Source organism: Glycine soja, chromosome 19 (assembly GCF_004193775.1).
Source record: "Glycine soja cultivar W05 chromosome 19, ASM419377v2, whole genome shotgun sequence".
NCBI classification, from domain to species: domain Eukaryota; kingdom Viridiplantae; phylum Streptophyta; class Magnoliopsida; order Fabales; family Fabaceae; genus Glycine; species Glycine soja.
The window spans coordinates 47536691-47560380 of record NC_041020.1 but is presented as its reverse complement, the minus strand read 5'-3'; the positions used below and the strand labels follow the sequence as shown (position 1 = coordinate 47560380).

Sequence of the window (23690 nt, the reverse complement as noted above, 5' to 3'; positions counted from 1 at the left end):
AGGTTGACTGCATATATCATGCAAAGTCATTCTACATAGTTAAAAACTAAAATTTCATAAATAGTCTAACATGAGATTCTCTTGATGATTTGATCCAACTTTCTTTTATGTCTTTTCTTTCATTGGACTAAAAATCATACAATCTTCATGCAATCTATCAACACCCCTTGTGATATTCTCTACGCATGACTACATGTCTAAGTAACCTTTGTTATCTTTTCTTCAATAGGTGTTACAACATTATTTTAATATATTTTTTATATGATCATACATTTATCTTTATTATTTTCATTTTTGTTACTTTCATTTTTTTCTTATGTTGTCCATATGAATTTAGCTCTACAATAAAACTTATCTTTTTGAATGTAATAGATACTCTTTGATCACAAATAATTTTAATATCTTTCTTCATCTAGGTCATTTTGTCTTCAATAGGTGTGATATTTTCATTGATTTTTCAGTCATTTTGTAGGAGTGATCTCAAATATTTAAACTCACAAATAACATGACATTTTTTTCCCTAATTTTACCTTGGAGTCAATCTTCTTTTTGTTTCGGGCTAAAATTAGAAACTAGACAACAAAATAAACCAAATAGAAAGTCAAACAAAACTGAAAAAACAAATATTAATTGCACCATACATAAATCTAGTAAATCTCATAAAAAAAAACAAATATATAAAATGATTTGATGATCCACTTATAAAAAAGTGTGCGGATCCAGCATCAGGCATCCCATACTTGAGGTCGAATTTGATTGGAGACTTGCATGAACTATAGATATTTCAATTAAAAAACGGAAAAACCTAAAGTCTTGGAAACGTTGGGTGCGGTGATTTTTGTCGTGTCAGGCCACTATTCTTTCGATAAACCCCTCCAATCACCAATCCCAAGCATTGGGCACAAAGTTTAATGCCGCAACAAGACACACGCATCACTCTAGTAGTATTTTATTTTAAACAAATACTAACGAATGTCTTAATAATAATAATTAAGTGCTGGAAATTTTTTTATTAAAATACGTATTGTATGTGATTTTTTATTTATTTACAGAATTAAAATGTTATTTAAAAAAAATTGAGTTCAGTACTACTGAACTTAAGGAGTTATAGATAATTTCATGTGATTTAGGCGTTAAAAACTTTTTTCCGTTTAAATTTATAAGCGAGACCCTTTAATGGACGAAATAAAAATAAAGCGGGTAAGAGATTCTCTTTCTTTGAGTTGCGTGTGCAAAGAAAAGTGGTCTATAAAAATCTGCTCTCAGTCCCACTTCCCAATTCATTTTCATTCCACGGGATATGGCTTCAACTCTGCTTCCCCTGGCAACCTTCTTCTTAGTTCTCTCCGCTTCTTATCTCCAGGTATTACTTTCATCTCTTTAGTAGTAATCGTGATTATTAAGTACCTTGTTTAGTTCTGAACTCACTCTGTTCTTGACAGATTGCTGGGGCGAAAGCACAACCTTTGACTAGTCTCAAGCTTAACTCTCCGATCCTTCAGGTCATTCATTTCGTTTGCTCTCCTCGTTTCCCATGTGTTTATTATGTCACTCACTAGGGTCAATTTATTTGTTCCTATGAAATTCGGGGAAAGCCATCTATGATTTTAGTCTTTGTAGAGCTAGTAGTAGTGGCCATGTTTAGATTTTTTTATTGTTTATTTTTTTGGTTGGGGGGTTGAATACTTTTGGTTTAGGATCATATGTATTCTTTCCTGGCGTCAAAACTGCCGAAACTCGAATATTTAACGTAACTGCCTGCATGCCCAGGACACAAACTCGAGTCTACTAGTTAAACTAGGACAACCTCATGCTAGCTGATTCATGTGCTCGATGGTGTGGTGGATGAATATTTGAACATACGACCCATGTCATGTGATTGATGAACCTTTCTAACATTATGATGCAGGAGTCTATTGCTAAAGAGATCAATGAAAATCCCGAGGCAGGATGGGAGGCTGCTATAAATCCTCATTTCTCCAATTATACAGTTAGACTTCAATTTGTCTTATATGCCTTTAATTAAAGTGTGGATTTCACAGTTTCGAGTGCACATGCTTAGTTACTTAAATAATATGCTTTGATTCACAGGTTGAACAATTTAAGCGCCTTCTTGGAGTCAAACCAACGCCTAAGAAGGAACTGAGAAGTACACCTGCTATATCTCACCCAAAGTCATTGAAATTGCCAAAGAATTTTGATGCAAGGACAGCTTGGTCTCAGTGTAGCACTATTGGAAGAATTCTAGGTCCTACTTACTCATTCTCTGTTTATTTTTTCTAATTAGATAGTGCATTTGGATGGAGGGGCTGACTCTTGTTTTTATTGTTGACAATGACATGGATTGCTAAACCAATTTCCTCGTTAAAGATCAGGTAATCCTCATATTTTCTCACACTAACATCTTTAAATACATTCAATTCAAGGTTCAAAGAGTTTTCAGCTGATCCTTGTGCTGATGATTCAGGGTCACTGTGGTTCTTGTTGGGCATTTGGTGCTGTTGAATCATTGTCAGATCGCTTTTGCATTCATTTTGATGTAGTAAGTGAAATTTCTTATTGAAGCAATTTTGAACTTCCTCTTGCTTTATTGTGTGTGGTTTTGAACATTCATAATCACGACAAACTTTTAGTCTTTTTCCTCCCTTTCTCTCCGGACACACACCTACTTGAGAGACTGGATTCCTTAAAGGAAGAATTTATATCTTATCTGTTTAATTGCAGAATATCTCTCTCTCTGTTAATGACCTTCTTGCATGCTGTGGCTTTCTGTGTGGATCTGGTTGTGATGGGGGATATCCCTTGTATGCGTGGCAATACTTAGCCCACCACGGTGTTGTCACTGAAGAGGTAATGCATTTCCATTTTGCCTTGGTAGTTTCCACTTGGTAATCATAATTCATAAGAATGGTTACTGGTTAGACTCGTTAGAGACAGAAATCTTATGCTCCTTTTCGGCTAGATCTTCCCTTCAATTAATGCAATTTTTTTGCTGAAGAATTATATTTCACAACTTAAACTTTCTTACGCTCGGCATTCTTATTATGTGGCAGTGCGACCCATATTTTGATCAAATTGGCTGTTCTCATCCTGGTTGTGAGCCAGCTTACCGGACTCCCAAGTGTGTTAAAAAGTGTGTAAGTGGGAACCAAGTTTGGAAGAAGTCAAAACATTATAGTGTCAATGCATACAGAGTGAGCTCTGATCCCCATGATATCATGACGGAAGTTTACAAGAATGGGCCAGTTGAAGTTGCATTCACTGTTTATGAGGTAAATGAAACTCTTACACACTCTTTTGCGATTAATTTTTCTGCAACTTCCTTTGTCAATTTCTGAAAACCCAAAACCATCCTATTTAAAATTTATAATTATACATTAATATTTTTGAGACAATTGATAAGGTGCGTGAGATTGGGTGTCATGTGATCTGACATGCAAAGCATATTATAAAATACAAACTTATGGATAGGTGTTTAGAGGAAATATTTACCAGGTTTTCATGGTATAGGAGAAGATTAGTGGGGAAGTTGAAGTGAATATTCAACTTCGGAAGCTCAGATCACAGAGTGACTTTGATCATTTGAGGCTTTTCATTCTGTTTGACTATAGATGTCTTTAGAATAAATATCTATGTTGCATTCTTTTGGCAGATTATATTGGATTCCGAAACTAATTGTGAAGTAGTAGTCTTTCAAAGTTTGACACGAAGGAGGGTGGAAATTCCATATAAGTAGTATTGGTAAGAGTTGAAAAATATAGAGTAGTTTGGTAAAGCTGTATTGGGGCGATATTGAAGTTAGTGTAACTGTCCTTCAACCCTAGGCTATTTCTTTCAAATCTGTGTCTTATTCTCATAGAATTATGGTTAAGGTGAAGTTCATTATCTTTGTCATATTGACAGGACTTTCCTTATTGTATGTGATTGCAATGTTGGGATAGTTTTTGCAAGAATTAGGATGCGCAGTCATCTAAGATGTAATACAATGAATTATGAACATGAAAATTCATTTTAGGGCAGCAATGTGAGTAGTTAACGTCACAACAATGATAGAGTGCAAGCTCTAGATTTACAGGATTCACTGACGTGAAAGCTTTTAAATTTCAACAGCTAAATTTGGCAATGGTGTAAATTTCTGCAAGCTTGAGCCTTGAATTAGGAGAGGAGATTAATGCTAAACAAATTCAGTATTTGAATTTTTAACTATATGAAAAGTTGAATCAATAATTAATGAGACAAAGTAGTGAGTGAAGAGAATCTATTACATTTAACCACTATGTTAACCCAGAAAAACAGTCAACAAAACAATATGTTGCTATTTGCTAATTGGTTGGAAGAGTTTAAAGAAATAAATTATAAAAGGAAATTGATTTTAAAGCTACAAATTTTCTCACAAACGGATAAAAATTAAAAAATCTAGATGTTCAAAATGGCTTATATCAGATTTTTGGATTTTTCTATATTGTCTGGGTTAGTGACAGAAATGTTGCCCAAAGACAAACGATATTATACAAAACTAAACAGCTCTTATGATATATTTATGCTAAATACTTTTAATTAATGTATGCCAAATAATTAAATATAGTTAATTGGCCCCACTGACCCTTTGGTATTGTGGGAACTTTTTTTTTCTGGTGCAATTTGGTGTTGGCATCTAATGAGTGTGCAAATTGAATATGATATGATTGAGGATTATTTTTGGGTAAAAACTTTAAACAAGATATGTGAAGGCTGAATGGTTGGGGGGTGAGATAAATGAGCTGGGGTGATAATTTGTTTGTGATAAAGCTGTTGGGTTTGGAAAAATTAAAGTAATTTTTAAAAAACAATTATTTTACAACATGGTGGGTTTCAATTTTTATTAAGAACTCTTCTAATTAAGTTTTCCCCTTAATTGTCATATTGGCATAAGTGCTTTCTTTTAGCTAGCCCAAGATCCATTACAATTAGCTTCCCCCCATAGTCACCAGCAGCGAATCTTTTCTTTTGCCTCATTTTGGTTGCCTTTCTTGAGCAGCCATGCTCTTAAGACATGTACAAGACAGGCCAAACATTTATATTTGAATTCTCCAACTTCATTAAATACTTGTTGTTTTAGGGTTTAATGACTTTGGTGCTGTTTTAGGGTTAATGTTTACAACTTACAAGTAAAGAAAAATGATCAGATGTCTAATGAGAAAAAATAGAATAAAATGCAGATGGTTATAAGGATCAGATGGAAAAGGTTTAGGACCGAATATACTCAGTTCAGATAGAAAAGGAGATGGATCAGACATTTTTAATACCCGAAAAGTAGTAATTGGCTTTTGAAGGATACATATGATTCTCATTAAGGGATCATTAGTGCAAGGGTTGGAATGGTTTTAGAAGTAGGAATTTATTTTTATTAGCGTTCAGTATTTCAGTCTACTAAATCTGTGGAGTGGGAAGACGTAGGCATTCACAAAAAATTTGGTCCAACACTTGAAAGAGGCTTTGATTTCTTTCCTCTCCTCTCCTTGATTTTTCTTTTTATTTTTCTCCCTTTGTTTGGGTGCTCATTCTATCCGGACAAATATGGGGGCAATTGTCATCTTTTATGCTTTGAGGGTTTGGATTGATCTTAGGTAGAAAACAATAATTTTTAAATTAGAAACTAGTGTTATCAATCAGAACTGTTGGCGATACAATTTTAACACACCAAAAATAAAGCAGACCTTACAATACAAGCTGGCCCTATTATGTGTTCCATGGGTCACCACCTAACTGTTAAGCTACTTTAGCAGACTTTTGAGTCATTGGATTCACTTTATAAAAAACATGAACCTATAAGAATCATTTATTTATTTATTTTGGTCGCTTGGTCTCTTACATGCTGTAAAAAAGATGTGTGTAACTGCAACTTCCTATGTCATTTTTTTGTCCCCATCATACTGGCAGGACATGCTTATTATATCTGATTGGAATTAACAAAAGCATTAAAAATGACCCCTCTTTGCTTCCTTCCTGTTTAAGCGTTTAGAAGGGTCCCTCTTTGCAAGTGACCTTTCAATTAACGAAACCATCCGGAACTATTCCCTGCATCATTTGCATGTAATATCTAGACTTCAAACATAAAATAGTACATTTTTATGGAACCTTTGTTTTCTTGCGGGTGGAATAGCGTTTACTTGGTTTCATTATTTTAAGACAAATTTACCTTTTAATAGTTTGACCTCTTCACAGGATTTTGCTCACTACAAATCAGGAGTTTACAAACACATCACAGGTTATGAACTAGGTGGTCATGCAGTAAAGCTAATTGGATGGGGAACAACTGAAGATGGGGAGGATTATTGGGTATGTTGATATGTTCCTGATTGACATTTCAGTCCCCTGGGACATACCATCTGAAATTTAGAATTTTATACTGATTGGGTGCTTTTCATTTTTTCAGCTTCTTGCAAATCAGTGGAACAGAGAATGGGGAGATGTATGTTTCTTGAATTATTCTTCAACTTGAATGCCTGTTACTTAAGATATGGCTTAGCTGATGGACTAATTTAATCTTAACTTGAATGCCTGTTACCTAAGATATGTCTTAGCTAATAGACTAATTTAATCTTTAATTGCAGGATGGTTACTTCAAGATCCGAAGAGGGACAAACGAATGTGGGATTGAAGAGGATGTAACTGCTGGTTTGCCTTCCACCAAAAACCTCGTCAGAGAGGTGACTGATATGGATGCTGACGCTGCTGTTTCATTCTGAATGCAAATATATTATTACCTTACCAATTATATTCTGTATGGGTATTGTAATTGAAAAATCAGAACTAGATGTTGCCTGTAGTCTGAACCTCTCTGTTTTAAGGGGAACAATCTAAATTATGATTACGATGTTCAAAGATGTTAAGCTTTTGTTGTTTATCTGTTATACGAAATAAGAGATTAACTGCTATAGTTGGAGAAAGTCATGTGTTGGTATTTTTAATGCTGATGATGCTTTGGCTTGATTTACAAATTCTCTTCATTTTTGTGTGTGGTTGAATTGACTTTCAAATCCCTGGTATTTGAAAATATATGATATATGGAGTGAGGAAATGTTTTGTTTTTAAAAGTTTATATAGAAAAAAGTTAAAAAGGAAATAAAAAATAATAAACAAGTTTTTTCTTAGAAAATTCAAATGGATTTGCTCAAGTTCTTATGTATTGGAGTGAATTAGGTTGAGTTGTTATATAAGAACAATTGCTTATACAAAATATTGCAAATAAAATATTTTAAGTTGAAATCAAAGTATAAATACATGTGTTAATTTGTGGGGTCAAGGCTTCATATTCCTGAAAAAATAGAACTTTATGCTTCATTTGGTGCAACTGAAATGGGTGAGAAATTGGTGGAAGAGAGAAGAAATAGATGGAAAATAAAGAAGTGCGTGTGTTCGGTAGAAAAAAAGATGCAGGTTTCATTTTTTTCTCTCCAAAACAATGCTCAACAGTAAATAATAGACATGGTGTATATAATCAATTATCAACGAATGAGAGTTGATTATGAGTTAATTTGTTTAAACTTTCAAAAAACTTTAAAATAAATATTTTTTATAAGCATTTTTTTAAGAAGCCAATAGGATTTGTTTTTTTACAATAAACAGAAAACTGCTTTCTTTTTAACAAAACCAATTTAGACAAACATATTAAAAAATAAAAAAAAATACTTATTTTAATAAAATAAGTATTTTTTTTAACAAATAAGTTTAAATAAACTAACTTTTATACACCTAAGCAAGTGAAGTTAAGGATTTGAAAAATGATAACTAATTATGTGCAATAATCTATTATGTTTGCATATGATGTGTTCATAATGTTGTGATATTTTGATAATTGATTATCACATAATCAATTATAATTTTTTGAATATCCATTATTTAAATTAAATAATTTTTTTCTTCTATTTTTTTTTAATCAAACACTTTTATTTCTATTATATTTCTTTGTTACTTATTTTGATTTACTCTACTTTCACTTATTTTTTTTATCCTACCAAACATATCATTAGTATTAGACTCAAATTTTTTTGGAGTTCCTAAATCTAGATGGCACTATAGATTCACAAAAAATAAGTTAAAACCCCACTTAAGCAACTAAGCATTGGAAGTGCTGTTATACATTTTATTGAAAATGAAAAATAAAGTAAGAATGCAAAAAAAAAAAAAAAAAGTTTTCTAGATGTGCATGTGCCATGTGTGGTTGTCTCCGTTGTTATCCAGTTAAATACAACAGAACGTGACTATGAGTGCGAATGCATGCAGTGCTAAATGAAGTTGACAACATAACAAAAAGGGACTCTAGCTAGTCCTGATAGAGCAAGGCTACGCTGTAACGGGAATTTAAATTACGGTTCTGTCCATAATGCACTATGGACAAAGCTCTCCATAGAGATTATAGAGTAGAGAGCATAGACATTTTAGCAACCAAGATCACACCAATGGATTACGAAATAATTTGTGAATCATTAAATAGTCATTAGGTTGTTCTTAATTATCGCCCGATTGCGTTAATACGTATTTTTTAAGACCATAAAAAATCTGAATCCAAGTTGACTATCTTCTCCGTTATGCAACCTAGCTAGCTAGGTCAGTTCAGATGGGAATGATACTTCCTCATTCAAGACTATTGACAAACTAGAACCTATATTTTGGTTAATTGCCATGAATATCACAGCCTTTAAAAGAATGAGACTATGAGAGTGACGTGACACCTGTTTTTGTCTCTAGTTTTCTTTTTGATATGTGTTACCTTATCAAACAAAACACGAAAGAGATAGAACAATGCTCCTAAAAGAAGGCGTAAAGGTTGTGAGAGAATCTATGTGCTACATCGGTATCACGTTGGCTTCTCAAAACTAACACCACAAATGGGTTGTTAAGACATTAATTAATTGCAAGTAAAACTCATTCAGCTAAAAGTCATTTGTGTAATTGTGCGTGTAAGCATTCAACAAAATTCTTTATACACGTTCTTTTTCTAGATTTTTCCACTAATTAATTTTATTTCCGCTAGCATTCACATGTGCATTATTTAATTGAGATATAGAGTGTGCAACTTACGTAAGATATATACATGAAGAGAAGTAATTAATTTATTTTGATGAATTAAAAATAAATGAATAATGTTGATTAACATGATCTAAATTAGGTAAGCAAAATAATATGTATACGTGTAAGCGAAATATCCGTTTAGTTTCCTGATTTCTTCACAAAGTATATTTGTTTAAGACAGAACCGTGCAAATTGATCTCTACTCAAAATCAGTCAGCGGCAACTTAATTTGAGCGCTTAAAGTTATTATTATATTATTATGATGAACCAATCAACACTGTTGGTTAGGCCCCTATATAATGACCATGACCCACTAATTGCCATTTCTTCCACGATTTGTTTATTCCCTTTGTTTTTATCTACTTATTTGAATGAATAGGAATTCCATTTACTATTTTTTTCCCAATTACACGCAATTTATTTCTGCAGGTCACAATTTTGTGGTGAATATAATATAAAATTCCCGTTGAGAAGGAAAAAGCTGGTACAGTTGGATGGGCAAAGCGCATCTTGCACCAACCCAAAGACAGTTAGACAGAGAAGGGAATATTCACAGCATTGGCCATAACTCACAAATTAAGCGCAACGGAAACTGAGAGAAAAATATTGTCTCTTTGTTTTTCGCTGTTAAAAAACGTTCTTTTGTGACGTAACAGATATTAATTTTATAATTTGTAAATTTTCATGTATTATAACTTTTGAATGTATTTATATATTATATTTTAATTAATAAATATATATTAATATATATACGCACACACAATAATTAATAATATGAATATACAATAAAAAGAAAATGTATAAAAAATTACACCAAAATTTTGTATGGTGTATATTATATTTTCATATACACACATGAAGTTTGAACTTCATAAAAAAATGTATTTGTATGAATTTTATTTATATTTAATACATTTTCTATATTTTTATATTAATAAATTTATATATTGTTAATCAAAGAAACTTTAACATTAATTAAATAAGTTAATTTAAAATATAAAAATCTTCTTTAATTAAGTATAAAAAAGATTGATTTAAACCAAAAAATTATTTAAAATAGGTGAATGTTATTATTGAAACTTTATTTTTTTTTAATATTTGAACATATTTTTATTAATTAATTTTTAAATATGGTTCATGAATTTAATATTTTCTTTTATATTTAATTCTTATAATTTCTAATTACATGACATAAAACATGAGTTTATCCTTATGTTGTAAAACTGATATGGCTTATTGTTTAAAAAAGATATACTGTTAACAAAAAATACAAAAAAGAATGAAATAATCTTATGGATAATTTTTCGTTGTATATTATTAAACAATATTAGAATCATTATTAAAAAATGTTAAAAGATAAATGAAATAATTGATTAAGAATAAAAATTCTAAAAATATAATAAAATTTTGTTATTAAGAATGAAATAATTTAACATACTTCTAATAGAATGAATAATAAAAATTGATTATATTAAAAATATTAAAAGCGGAATGGAATAATGGATTAAAAATGCATTTAATAGAATAATAATTAAATATAACTATAATAAAATAGAATATAATTATCTAATAGAATAACATTAATTTAAATTAATAATTGAATTGAATAATAACATTTAATATTTTTGGTCAGAATGGTCTTTTCACATTATATCATTTCATAAAATCAAATATTATTTTATATGAATAGTATATTAATTAAATAAATAATATTTAATTTTAATAATAATAATAAAATAAACTTTTTTTAATTTCCTCACCAATATCCTAATCCTTTAGACATTGTTAAGAAGATAAAATGAGAAAATATGAATCATATGAGAGCGTAAAAAATTATGATTTTTACTTTAAGGGGAGTATATTGAATTAGGATTTTAAAAAACTTTATAAGAATGTAATGATTTTTATGTTTTTTTCTTAAAAGGCTTTTATAATTAAGATTTTGTAGTTCAGATTTTAACCAAATTGGAAAATATGAATTCATATTATGAATTTTTAAGATTTTAAAGGATTTCGTGAATTCTTAAAAAATATTTAAAATTATTGTTAAAAATCCATAAATTTTGTTTACCCGACATTTTGAATAAAACTCATTTTATATAAAGAATTATAAACATATTACATAATAAATCAAGTTTTTCTAAAATATTTACACAGTAGCTTTATTCCCCTTCAATCATATTAATTGTATGAAAATTATATATTATAATATCTATTACTAGTATGGATATTTGTAGTCATCCCCGTAATAATGATTCCATCAAACAAAAAAAATTCATAACAATTATTTCAAATCTCATTTATATATTTATGGACTTATATTTGAATTAACTTCTCATATTCATTAAAATTATATAATTGTCATGTGAATATATTATACATATTCATGTCTATTTATATGTATAAACACATAGTTAAGATGTTTTTCAAATTTAAAGAATTGAAAAAGTCTCTTATATCTTATGTTTTAAGATATGTTTACCATTGATCGAAAGAGTAAAAAAAATTATAAATATATACCGATTTCAACAAAGAGGAAGGGAATTATGTGTGATGATAAAAGAAAAAATGTCAATTTGCAAGAAAAGAAAAAAAGTCTCATAAAATTTCAAAAAATTGAATAAGATTGTTTAATATGTATTTTTATTATAAAATCTATTAAAATTCTTCTTAACAAATAATCTATAAAAAATTATATTCTTTTGAATATTATAAGGCTTTTTATAAGTGATAAATTTTTTTAAATCAAATAAGAAAGATTTTATTGAATTTCTTAAAAAAAAATAATCTTAATTAAATACCAAAAAAATTTATTTATATTATTTAAAATCTTAAATAAATATCTTAAGACTTAAAAAAAAATCATTTAAAACCCTTTAAAATCTTACTTGAATGCCAAGTTTATTAATTAGTGTATGAAGGATATGGATAACATTTTTCATTAATAATAATATAATAATTAAATAAGCATACATACACGTTAAACAGGCTTATTGTTAAGCTCGATCGCACTGAGCTGACGCAGCTTTCTGGATCACTCCCTCAATCACGCATTTCACGTTGTTGTTGGCGTTGGTTTCAGAAATGTAATGTAATAATTATATAATGCGTTACTAAGAAATAAGTAGTATTGTAGTGAAGAGAGTGAAGAAGATGTCGCAGATACCGAAGGAACCGGAGCAGGTGATGAAGATGAGAGGAGGGTGTGTGTTGGGAAAGAAAACGATTCTGAAGAGCGACCATTTCCCTGGTTGCCAGAACAAGCGTTTGTCGCCTCAGATCGATGGCGCTCCCAATTATCGCCAGGTAGCTAGGTTTTTTCTTTCTTCCTTTAGTTAATCTTCTTCATTTTAACTGTTCTTGTTATCGTTAGGCGTCCGACTCGTTGCATGTTCACGGTGTTGCCATTCCAACCATTCATGGAATTCGGAATGTTCTCAACCACATTGGTGCTCGATTGAAAGTTCTTTGGATTAGCCTTCGTGAGGAACCGGTATTTTTATATTTTCAATTTTAACCTATGTTTAACTTCAAGGAATTCAGAACACTTGAGTTTAGGCTATAAGTAATAAGTATTGTTAGTTCAAGTTTTACTCATTTTTTTGGCCGTGGAGATGATTAATGCTGTTACAATGTTCTATTCTAACTTTTCGTTCTCTTTTTTTGTTGGAATCAGCTTGCCTACATTAATGGCCGTCCTTTTGTTTTGCGTGATGTGGAGAGGCCGTTCTCCAACCTTGAGTATACGGTATGTAACTGCGATGTATCTCAGTTTTGTGCTGCCTGTCAATTTGGTTGAACATTAACAATTTGGCCATTCGGGGATAAATTTGTTTTTGGCTGAATATGTGTCCATTAACTAGGTTTTGTGTGGCATTCTGTGCTTAATTAGGGAATTAACAGGGAAAGGGTTGAGCAGATGGAAGCTCGTTTGAAAGAAGACATCCTGGTGGAAGCTGCAAGGTATTTCTGTGGCTCTGCCCTGTTTTTGTCTTGAGCTTGTCCCGTGAATTCGTGGTTGTCTTTACTCTTTAGTGCTAATCTTATCTGGACATGGACACAACAGATATGGAAATAAGATTCTTGTGACTGATGAACTGCCAGATGGGCAGATGGTGGACCAATGGGAGCCGGTGTCATGCGATTCTGTGAAGACACCGCTAGAGGTAGCTGAAACTGGTGTACAATGGGAGTGTCAGACTTATCCATCAATTTTCTGATAGCAATGCATCAAGGTTTTTTTTTTCTTTTCTGTAGGTGTATGAGGAGTTGCAAGTGGAGGGATATCTTGTTGATTATGAACGCGTTCCTATAACTGATGAAAAATCACCAAAGGAATTGGATTTTGATATTCTGGTTAGTTCTTTTGTATGTATTTGGTATCACTTTCTGGATAGTTATTCTTTTGGTGCAATCAAGGAGTTGGTGATGTAGTTTCCTTCTCTATTGCCTTGTCATTCAGCTGCTGCTGCTGGTGAATTATGCTTAATTATCCAGGACTCTAGGGTTTTTTATTTGGTACTATAGTTATTAACGTAGAAAACCCATACTCTTCATTTTTTATTTTATTTTAGGTTAATAAAATTTCTCAAGCTGATGTAAATACGGAGATAATTTTTAATTGTCAAATGGGGCGTGGGCGAACTACAACTGGAATGGTTATTGCAACTTTGGTATACCTCAATCGAATTGGGGCCTCTGGTACTCTTCATTTATTTATTCAATTTTTCTGCTTTTATTGCTTATTTTCTTTATATATGTTGTTTTTCATCCTAGAAATTTGAATATAAGACTGATTTCTTTCATATTCAGCATCAGATTTGCGGCTATTTGTTTTGCTGTTTAATGAAAAAACAAAGGAATTTTATTTTTTTATTAAAATGCACTACTTTGCTACAACAATACCGGAGCATATGAATACACATTTCAGCTTTTAGTTAGCATGAAAAGTCTATAGATTTTTCATAAATATTGCATTTTTATTACCAAGGCAACATAAGGCTGATGGCTGCATCCTTCTTTTCTGTATTTGTTTGCAGCTACCTTGGTTATGATGTTAGTTATGAGTTTAGTGGAGTAGGAACTGGTTGCTTATTTTTGTGGCCTGGTTATTTCATTAGCTTCTTGAGAAAGAAAACATTTTTGTGGTAAGAGTAAGACAGCTCTTTAGTTCATCTCCAATGGTGCAGTTTTTATTTATCATATTATTTCTAGGTTACAGGGCTTCTGTCCAACTATTGATCATGGGGAGGTTGCATGTTGGTATGCATGTGTGAATGAGTCTAATATATGACATGAAAGCACTGACCTTTTTATTGGAGTGAGAGAAACTTAATGCACCCATTGAATTGAGAGCTAATGGCCTGAATCAGAATAGTAGGTTGATGAAGGGCATGCCTATTGGTTTTCAATCCTTGCCACCCATAATTAATTTAATGACTGTGATTAATTTATTTCTGCTCTTACAACATATCACTACTTTCATTAGATATGCATGCATGCACAAAACTTTACCTCCATGAATATGGTATTGCTAGTTTATATACTGAGTAATCCTTATTTAAAATTATTGCAAGTCACTTGGAAAGAAAATTGAATGATGCCTAGCATTATTCTTACTCCATTGCATCAAGTTCAAATCATGGAGTGTACAAGTGGAATTGCCATTAACAAAATATTGCTTTTATGTTATTACATGATAGGGTTTCCAAGAAGCAATTCAATTGGTAGAATTTTTCAAAGTATGACCAATGTTGCTGATCATTTGCCTAACTCAGAAGAGGCAATTCGCCGAGGAGAGTATGCAGTCATAAGAAGCTTGATTCGGGTGTTAGAGGTATTGGCTTTAAAATTTAAATCTAATGTTTCTTATATAAAATAAAAATTTGTTCTTGTTGTCCTAATTATCAGATAAGTTTTAGGGTGGTGTTGAGGGGAAAAGGCAAGTGGACAAAGTCATTGACAAATGTGCTTCAATGCAGGTATATCTGTTTCTATTCTCTAATGACTCTAGTATTGTGTTATTCAAAGACAAATTTTAAGTTGGTTATTTGTAGTGCTTCTTCTATGTTTTGAATTTTTTACTTGTATCCTGTGTTTTGAAATTTCATATCTTCTCCATACATGCCTCATTTGATCCCTGTCTTGCTTGAATTTTAGAATCTGCGTGAAGCAATTGCCACCTATCGCAATAGCATTTTGCGACAGCCTGATGAGATGAAAAGGGAGGCATCACTATCTTTTTTTGTGGAGTACCTGGAGAGATACTACTTTTTAATATGTTTTGCTGTGTACATTCATTCAGAAAGGGCTGCACTCCGTTCTAATACTGCTGATCACTGTAGTTTTGCTGACTGGATGAGAGCAAGGCCGGAACTCTACAGCATTATTCGCAGGTTAAAAATTTAAGTTTTACTAATTTCTCTTCATTAGGTCCATGAATTATCACCTCATATTTATTGAGCCAAATTGATTTTAACTAGTGAATCATTTTGGGCCAAGTATATCTAGCAAAGAAAAGTTTATTTTCATAATTACTGAACTTAGATTGCTTCTACTTTTAAGTATAATCTTCACTTATATGGTTTGAGGTCCTGATTGCTCTTGTACTGGTATGAAAGAAATCCTTGGGTTTACTTAATCACTTATCTTTAGTTTACAACAAGGTTTATTTATGTGCTTAGTTGGGACACTAGATTGGCATTAACTTCTGACAGTGATTATCTCTGGTTTTGAATTATGGTGATGCTTCGGCTAGTAAAAAATTTCTCGTGTGGCTCCAAGACAGATTCTTTAAGGCAGCCAACTTTAAACTTGGCTCTAATTCTCTAAATAAAACGGCATGGTACTTGTTTTATTATTGATTTAGACATTCTGTTGTGATTCCATTCTACTTTTTACCCTGAAAAGCATATCCCTTTTGTCCCATCCTTATTTTGTATTTACATCAGTAATTCAGAAAGAGGCGCCAAGGAGTTGACTCCATTTGAGATATCTGCTATGCTTGCAATTTATAGCAATTTTCTTAGTTAATTTTCACTAGAAGGTGCTGGATATCTTTGTTGATCTAATATTCACATTTGACATATGTTTTCATCATATAATTGGACCATTTTTACCAATTGGGTTTTTTTGAGATCCCACATCAACTATAGATGTGATCGAAGTAGAGATTGTAAAGGCTTGGACAATCCTCACTTCATGAGTTATCTTTTGTGGTCGAGTTTGGCCCAGTCCAAATTCAAGAGATTTCTAATGTAATTTAATTTGTTAACTTGCTTGATCTTATGTCTATTAACATTTGGCATGACTCACAACAATTAGCATTGCAGGTTACTCAGGAGAGATCCAATGGGTGCACTTGGATATTCAAGTTTAAAACCATCTTTAAAGAAGATAGCTGAATCTACTGATGGCCGCCCTTCTGAGATGGGTGTGGTTGCTGCCTTGAGAAAGGGCGAGGTTCTTGGTAGTCAAACTGTTCTCAAAAGTGATCACTGTCCCGGATGTCAAAACCCAAGTTTACCTGAGAGAGTGGATGGTGCTCCTAATTTCCGAGAAGTTCCTGGATTTCCAGTTTATGGAGTGGCAAATCCAACCATTGATGGTATTCGATCTGTCATTCAAAGGATTGGTAGCTCCAAAGGTGGACGTCCAATACTTTGGCATAATATGAGAGAAGAGCCTGTTATTTACATCAATGGGAAGCCATTTGTTCTTCGTGAAGTTGAAAGGCCATACAAAAACATGCTGGAGTACACAGTAAATATCACCTTTATCATATCCTTTTAATCAATTTTGAGTTAAGGAATGGGGAGTGTAGACTAGATGTTGATTTTAGAATGACAGCCTTTTTGTTTTAATCCACTAGGTCATATACCGCCAATTTGCTTTCCCAATTTTTCCAATACTCTGTCAATAGGATCTTTAGTTAACAAATGTAGTAATTGGTAGCAGGAACCCCATACTCCCAAAAGAATATAGTGGTCTAATGGTGAAAGAAAGTGTATCTAGATGGGCAAGGTGAGACAGGCAATGAGATCTGTGTTTACAGTGCTTTTTGTTGTGGTTTACACAAAATGTAATCCATGGAGTCAATCTCACCTAGTAGGATAACCTGATAAGGTTTTTGTTGTTGTTGTAGTAGTAGCAGTGTCTTCTAGGGTAGCAAAGGATATCTATTTCACTCTAAAGTATAATATTACTTGAGATGAAGTATTAAAGTATTAAAACCACACTCCAAAACGGATAGAGTGGTCTAATGGTGAAAAAAAGTGTATTTAGACGAGCGATGTGAGACAGGAAACTAGATTTTTGTTGTTCTTAGCACAAAATGTGATCCATGGATTCAACCTCACCTAGTGGGATAACCCCATAAGGCTATTATTGTTGTTGTTTTGTAGTAGTAGCAGTGTCTTCTAGGGTAGCAAAGGGATATCGGTTTCACTCTGAAGTTTAATATTACTTGAGATAAAGTATTAAAGTCACAAAGTTCATAATCTATTGGATGAATATTGTCAAGGAATATTTTCATGTCTAAAACCTTAAGCTGTTAAGTGGAGACTAAGGAATATTTTTATGTCTAACAAATATTATTTGATCCATTAAAAGTCAGTGCAAATTATCTGGTCCATGCCCCTATACTTTGTCTGGTGCAGGTCAGGGGATGTGTTAATATATAAATGATCAACAAATGCTGAAGTAGATATAAAATGAGGCTTATCTAATATGTTGAAATTAAGATACCATTAGAGGCCTCTTTGAATTTCATGTTAATTTGGAAATTTGTTCCTGATTGTTGGTCAATTGGAAATTGTAATTTGTTCTTTAAGGGCATTGACCGTGAAAGAGTGGAGAAAATGGAAGCTCGATTAAAAGAAGATATCCTACGGGAAGCTAAACAGTATGGCGGTGCCATAATGGTTATTCATGAAACAGATGATAAGCATATATTTGATGCTTGGGAGGATGTTACCTCTGATGTGATTCAAACCCCACTTGAAGTTTTCAAAAGTCTGGAAGCCGAGGGGTTGCCCATTAAGTATGCACGTGTGCCCATCACTGATGGAAAAGCTCCTAAAAGCTCTGATTTTGACACTTTGGCAAATAATATTGCTTCTGCTGCAAAGGACACTGCTTTTGTTTTCAATTGTCAGGTACTTTCTTAATCTTTTATATCTTATGCTGTTTTTTTTTATGACCTTGTTCATTTTGTGTTTGTTTACTAGTTCTTATCTTTTTTTTTTCCTATCCATTTCTTACTGTTGTTATTGATATAATAGATGGGTAGGGGCAGGACAAGCACTGGTACTGTCATAGCTTGCCTTGTGAAACTTCGCATCGATTATGGTAGGCCCATTAAAATACTGGGTGATGATGTGACCCATGAAGAATCAGACCGTGGTTCTTCAAGTGGAGATGAAGCTGGGGGTTATGTCACTACATTATCCTCCAATACTTTGCAAAGAAAGACAGACGATAAACAAAATTGTGCTTTTGGTATAAATGACATCCTTCTGTTATGGAAGATAACAACATTATTTGATAATGGTGTTGAATGCCGAGAGGCCTTAGATGTTATTATTGATAGATGTTCTGCACTTCAAAACATTCGTCAAGCAGTCTTACAGTATAGAAAAGTATTCAATCAACAGCATGTTGAGCCTAGGGTAAGGAGGGTGGCATTAAATCGTGGTGCTGAGTACTTGGAGCGGTACTTTCGTCTAATTGCTTTTGCAGCATATCTTGGAAGTGAAGCATTTGATGGATTTTGTGGGCAAGGAGAATCCAAAATGACGTTTAAGGTTTGGTTGCATCAGAGACCAGAGGTGCAAGCTATGAAATGGAGCATCAGATTAAGACCAGGGCGATTTTTCACTGTCCCTGTAAATGTTTTTCTACCTTTTGCTTGCAGTATTATTTCCCCCCAATTTGAAGAAAAATTGATTCAATAATAGCTATTTAAATTGTAGGAAGACTTGAGAGAACCACAAGAGTCTCAGCATGGAGATGCAGTGATGGAGGCCATTGTTAAGGCCAGAAACGGTTCTGTTTTGGGGAAAGGCTCCATACTGAAAATGTATTTCTTTCCTGGTCAGAGAACTTCCAGTCACATACAAATACATGGTGCACCTCATGTTTACAAGGTATGTTTGCTTATGCCAGTACTACTAAAGAAACTAACTTATAAAATTTGTGATGCCAGAGGGTAAGGCCACACGTCCAGTGATGACCTACAGGATCAACCAATTGTAGGTAGAATTAGCATCTTTTACATGTTTTTTGGTGAGTTTGTTTGGAGAAAACTATTGTCTGTGGACCTAGATTGCATAAATGATCAAGTAGAATACATTGCATTACCATTAGTTGATAATTTACTATTTAGTTTATTTTTTTTCCACTCATTTTGTTTTTTGTGTTTTTTTTTAAAAACATTTCACACACACAACACCCATATTGCCATAGTTGTACATATAACTAATTTTAGCATATATTTATAATTTTAAAACTAGTAATATTATAATTTATATTATCAATATATTTAAATTTAAAAAGAATATTTTATGCAATTATGACATCACGGTTTGTCAGTTGGGACTGCTGACAGTATACAAATAATGACCAATGACCTTTGGTTGCGACTTGTGAGAACTGGCAAAGAATCCGAATGATGAAATGAAACACCATGACTTGCTTACAGTAGCTTGTTTTATTATTTTGGTGTTGAAGGTCTTTCAGAACTTTTTTTACTATATTCCAGTTCTTACTTTTCTTCTTTCTAAATTGTAATAATGAAAGAGCTTTACCTTATGTTTTTATCAATAATGTGGTTGACAGTGAGAATGTCATTATCTAATACTTCACCTTTTCAGGTTGATGAATACCCCGTGTATTGCATGGCAACTCCAACCATCTCTGGTGCCAAGGAAATGCTAGACTATTTGGGTGCTAAGCCTAAACCTTCCCTCACTGCTCAAAAAGTTATATTGACCGATCTGAGAGAAGAAGCAGTTGTTTATATCAATTATACTCCCTTTGTCCTGAGGGAGTTAAATAAACCAGTTAATACACTCAAGTATGTAGGAATCACTGGTCCTGTGGTGAGTCATCTTTACTATAGTTTTTGTTAGAAGTTGGTATATTTTACAAAATTCATTTGTTATCCAACTCATGTAACTCCAATGCAGGTGGAACACATGGAAGCACGGCTAAAAGAAGATATACTAGCTGAGATTAGGCAGTCTGGTGGGCGAATGCTATTACACCGTGAAGAGTATAACCCCTCAACAAATCAGTCAGGTGTGGTTGGATACTGGGAAAACATTCAAGCAGATGATGTGAAGACACCTGCAGAAGTTTATTCCGCTCTTAAAGATGATGGATATGATATTGTCTACCAGAGAATACCTTTAACAAGAGAGAGAAATGCTTTGGCCTCTGACATTGATGCAATACAGTATTGTCAAGATGAGTAAGTATCCTCTACTTTGCAGTATATAGGTCTTGTAAAGTTTGCTGACATTTTTGTTCTTGCCCTGTTTGCATCATTTATAATTTGGGGGTTAATAATATGTAGTACTTAGAATATTCAATATATCAAATATTCACTTAGAATCGTAACCAACCTATGATTGCTAATAATTTTAGGGCCTTTCTTTTTCTCTGAAATGAAGTCATGGGGTTCTTGTTACATTTTGCTTATATAGTACTATATTCTTTTGTTAAAGTTGATTCTTTAGATCTCTGAACTGGACTGGATAATCAAACATTTTGCTAAGAATTTTTAAATTAAAAACATAAAAGATTCATACTATTAAGTATAATAGTCCCATGCAAGGCACAGGTTTCATACAATATCAATACTGATATAAATCTGTCTGGCTAATTAATATGTGCCAACCACTCATCATTTTGATTCCTGCCCAATGTTCTTCATTTGTTCTGAGTCTGTATCCTTATTGTCTAGAAACTGTAATCCCTCCATGTTAATCTTATTCTTTGTTTGAATATAGCAATGTACTAACTTCTAAACTCTTGCTTTATTGTAGCTCTGCAGGTAGTTACCTTTTTGTATCACACACAGGTTTTGGTGGAGTTGCGTATGCAATGGCTATAATTTGTATCAGACTTGATGCTGGATCCAAAGTCTCACAGCCATTATTCGGTCCTCATATAGGTGCAGTGACTGAAGAGGACTTGCCTTCTCAAACTTCTAATGAAATGGCACTTAGTATGGGTGACTATGGTGACATTTTGAACCTTACAAGGGTCCTCATACATGGTCCCCAGAGCAAAGCAGATGTTGACATTGTCATTGAAAGGTTATCAGGAAATTTATTAGAAGCTTTACAAACCATATATTATTTCCTTTAGAAATGCATATTGTCGGGTGAGAGGGTTACCTTTGAAAATATATTATGTACCATTGGGGAATTTTGATCTGGCAACTTAGCTTTAGTTATTGGCTTTTCATCGAAGATACTGAATTTTTCTACTTTTTTAATAGATGTTCAGGTGCAGGGCATATACGAGAAGATATTCTTTATTATAATGGAGAATTTGAGAAGTTCACAGATGATGATGATGAGGAACGTGCGTATCTTATGGACATGGGTATCAAGGCTTTGAGGTAAATTTACTTGTCTCACCTAGAGGAATGTCCCTCCTGTATTTTATAGCAATGGTATTGATATATTTTCTATTTTTCTCTAAAAAATATGCGGAGAATCATCATACCCTCGTGGATGTTGCTGTGTTGGTGCTTATGTATGTAATCAGAGGATGAGGGTCTATTGACACGAATACTAGAATTAATGCAATTAGTCATTTACACTACTAATTAATTTATAGAAAATGATTTTGATTTGTCCAATTCTAGAATTGTAGCTAATTATTATGTAGATTTTGCATGCTAAATTTTAGAATTTTAAAAATATTATTACTCAATCGTTAATTTAATTTCTTTGAAAAGTAATTTATACGTTAATTTAGTGAAATACATTTTGGAAGAGCATGAAACAAAGTTACAGTACAAACTTTCTATTCAACAATGAATTTGTGAGAATTTATCTTATAAGATGATTGACTTTGATTTACACCTCTCTTTTTTCACACATGCATTGTCAATATAACCTACCAACCATTAATATCTATCATGTCGATCTTGCCCTTGCAAGCCTAATTTTGAAAAAAAAAGAGTACATAATCACTGAATTTTGTGAGGCAGCAGTCATCGCATAAAAAATTATTAACCATGTACAACTGCTTTTGCTTTGTCACTGGTGGGTGTTGGTGTAATATTGTGTTGGACATGTACCATTTTGTTGTTTAACCATTTCTGTTTCCCCCCTCCATCTGCAGGCGATATTTTTTCCTTATCACATTCAGATCTTATCTCTACTGCAACTCTCCTGCCAATATGGAATTTGCAGCATGGATGGATGCAAGACCAGAGCTTGCTCATCTATGTAACAATCTAAGAATTGATAAATAATATGGCAATGTTTATAACCATGTTGTCAATGTGCTGTGGGCATTTGGTGTTACAATTTGTGCCACCTGTTCCTCATGCTGTGCAATACCTTATTTTCCCCAAATGTAGTAGACTGTGCACTCATGCTACTTTGTAAACCGCTATCTCAGGCGAGCCGTATCCTGCATTCAGTTTCTGTCTAGCTTTGTATGCTACGAGAGGTTGGCTCTTACACAAGGCATGAATATTGGTGAACCGAAGTGTTCATCGGAGACCTGTATGGTTGTAGGTTACACTGCTGAGAAATGTTACATTATCTCTTCCAAAGATTGTATTTCTATTTGTTTGTTTAGGCTGAAATGTAGTGCTTCAATAGGTTGGGAAGAGATATCTTTCTAGTGAAAGGGGAGGAGGAAGGCTCCCTATTTCTGCAAAACCCTTGCCCATGTTTCATTAACGCCCTTAAGAATTTTTAGTCACTTCGCCCAAATTCAATTGTATTTTACTTCCCTTCATCGAAGAAGTAAATTCTCTGTTGTCTTAAAATATATGTGAAGCTTTTTATTGGAAAGGAAAATGCTTGTTGCACATCATGCATCATTCTCATCAGCTCAAGAGTATGAGGTTGCACAGTCAGAGTACAGGTGAGTAGAAATTCTAGCAAGGCTAACTTTAATCACTAATTTCCTGGTGGGACTCTTGAATACGTGGGATGATCTTTTTGTATGTGTGAATGCATGTGTATAAAGATTTTGATGATACCAAGACAGACAAGTTTACTTCAAATCAAGATCAAGAAAACAAAAGATCAAGAGTAAAGATATATCTTAGTCTATTTTTGTTAAAAGAATCTCTTAGTGATTGAAAATTTACAAAAATTATTTATTATAAAAAGTTATTAAAATATTTTTTAACATTTATGGAAAAAGTATTTTTCCACTGGTAATCGATTATCAGGTATTGTAATCGATTATCAAAAGCAACATTATTTTAAAAAGTTTTTTCAGGAAGTTTGAAATTTGAATTTTGAAAACTGGAATCGATTGCCAATTACGAAACTCCTGAAATTCAAATTGAAAAGTCATGATCCATTATTACATAATTCTGTAATCAATTACCAAAGAGCTGTAATCAATTACCAATGAAAAAATTTTAAAAATTACTC

The 23690-nt window shown here is 32.7% G+C and overlaps 2 protein-coding genes across 3 annotated transcripts; both read left to right on the top strand.

The window, feature by feature from the left end:
* Positions 1-1209: 1209 nt before the first annotated feature.
* On the top strand, positions 1210-6929 carry LOC114400215 (cathepsin B-like protease 2). Its single transcript, XM_028362551.1, has 11 exons — positions 1210-1363; positions 1443-1502; positions 1910-1990; positions 2092-2248; positions 2371-2375; positions 2468-2542; positions 2725-2850; positions 3054-3272; positions 6205-6318; positions 6416-6451; positions 6594-6929. The coding sequence occupies exons 1-11, from the start codon at positions 1301-1303 to the stop codon at positions 6726-6728; spliced, it is 1071 nt and encodes a 356-aa protein (XP_028218352.1). The 5' UTR covers positions 1210-1300; the 3' UTR covers positions 6729-6929.
* Positions 6930-12049: 5120 nt separating this feature from the next.
* On the top strand, positions 12050-23131 carry LOC114399450 (paladin-like). Of its 2 annotated transcripts, none has more exons than XR_003663732.1 (19): positions 12050-12360; positions 12428-12547; positions 12731-12802; positions 12947-13017; positions 13121-13220; positions 13312-13410; positions 13629-13755; positions 14757-14890; positions 14976-15035; positions 15214-15449; positions 16386-16815; positions 17886-18209; positions 18336-18938; positions 19026-19199; positions 19926-20153; positions 20241-20524; positions 21102-21374; positions 21568-21682; positions 22414-22550. XR_003663732.1 is itself a non-coding variant. In XM_028361639.1 (19 exons), exons 1-19 carry the CDS (start codon positions 12208-12210, stop codon positions 22544-22546), a joined length of 3744 nt encoding a protein of 1247 aa, XP_028217440.1. In that variant the 5' UTR covers positions 12050-12207; the 3' UTR covers positions 22547-23131. The 2 variants fall into 2 exon arrangements, 1 of the variants encoding a protein (XP_028217440.1); XM_028361639.1 differs by having other exon boundaries at positions 21560-21682; positions 22414-23131.
* The last annotated feature ends 559 nt before the right edge of the window (positions 23132-23690 follow it).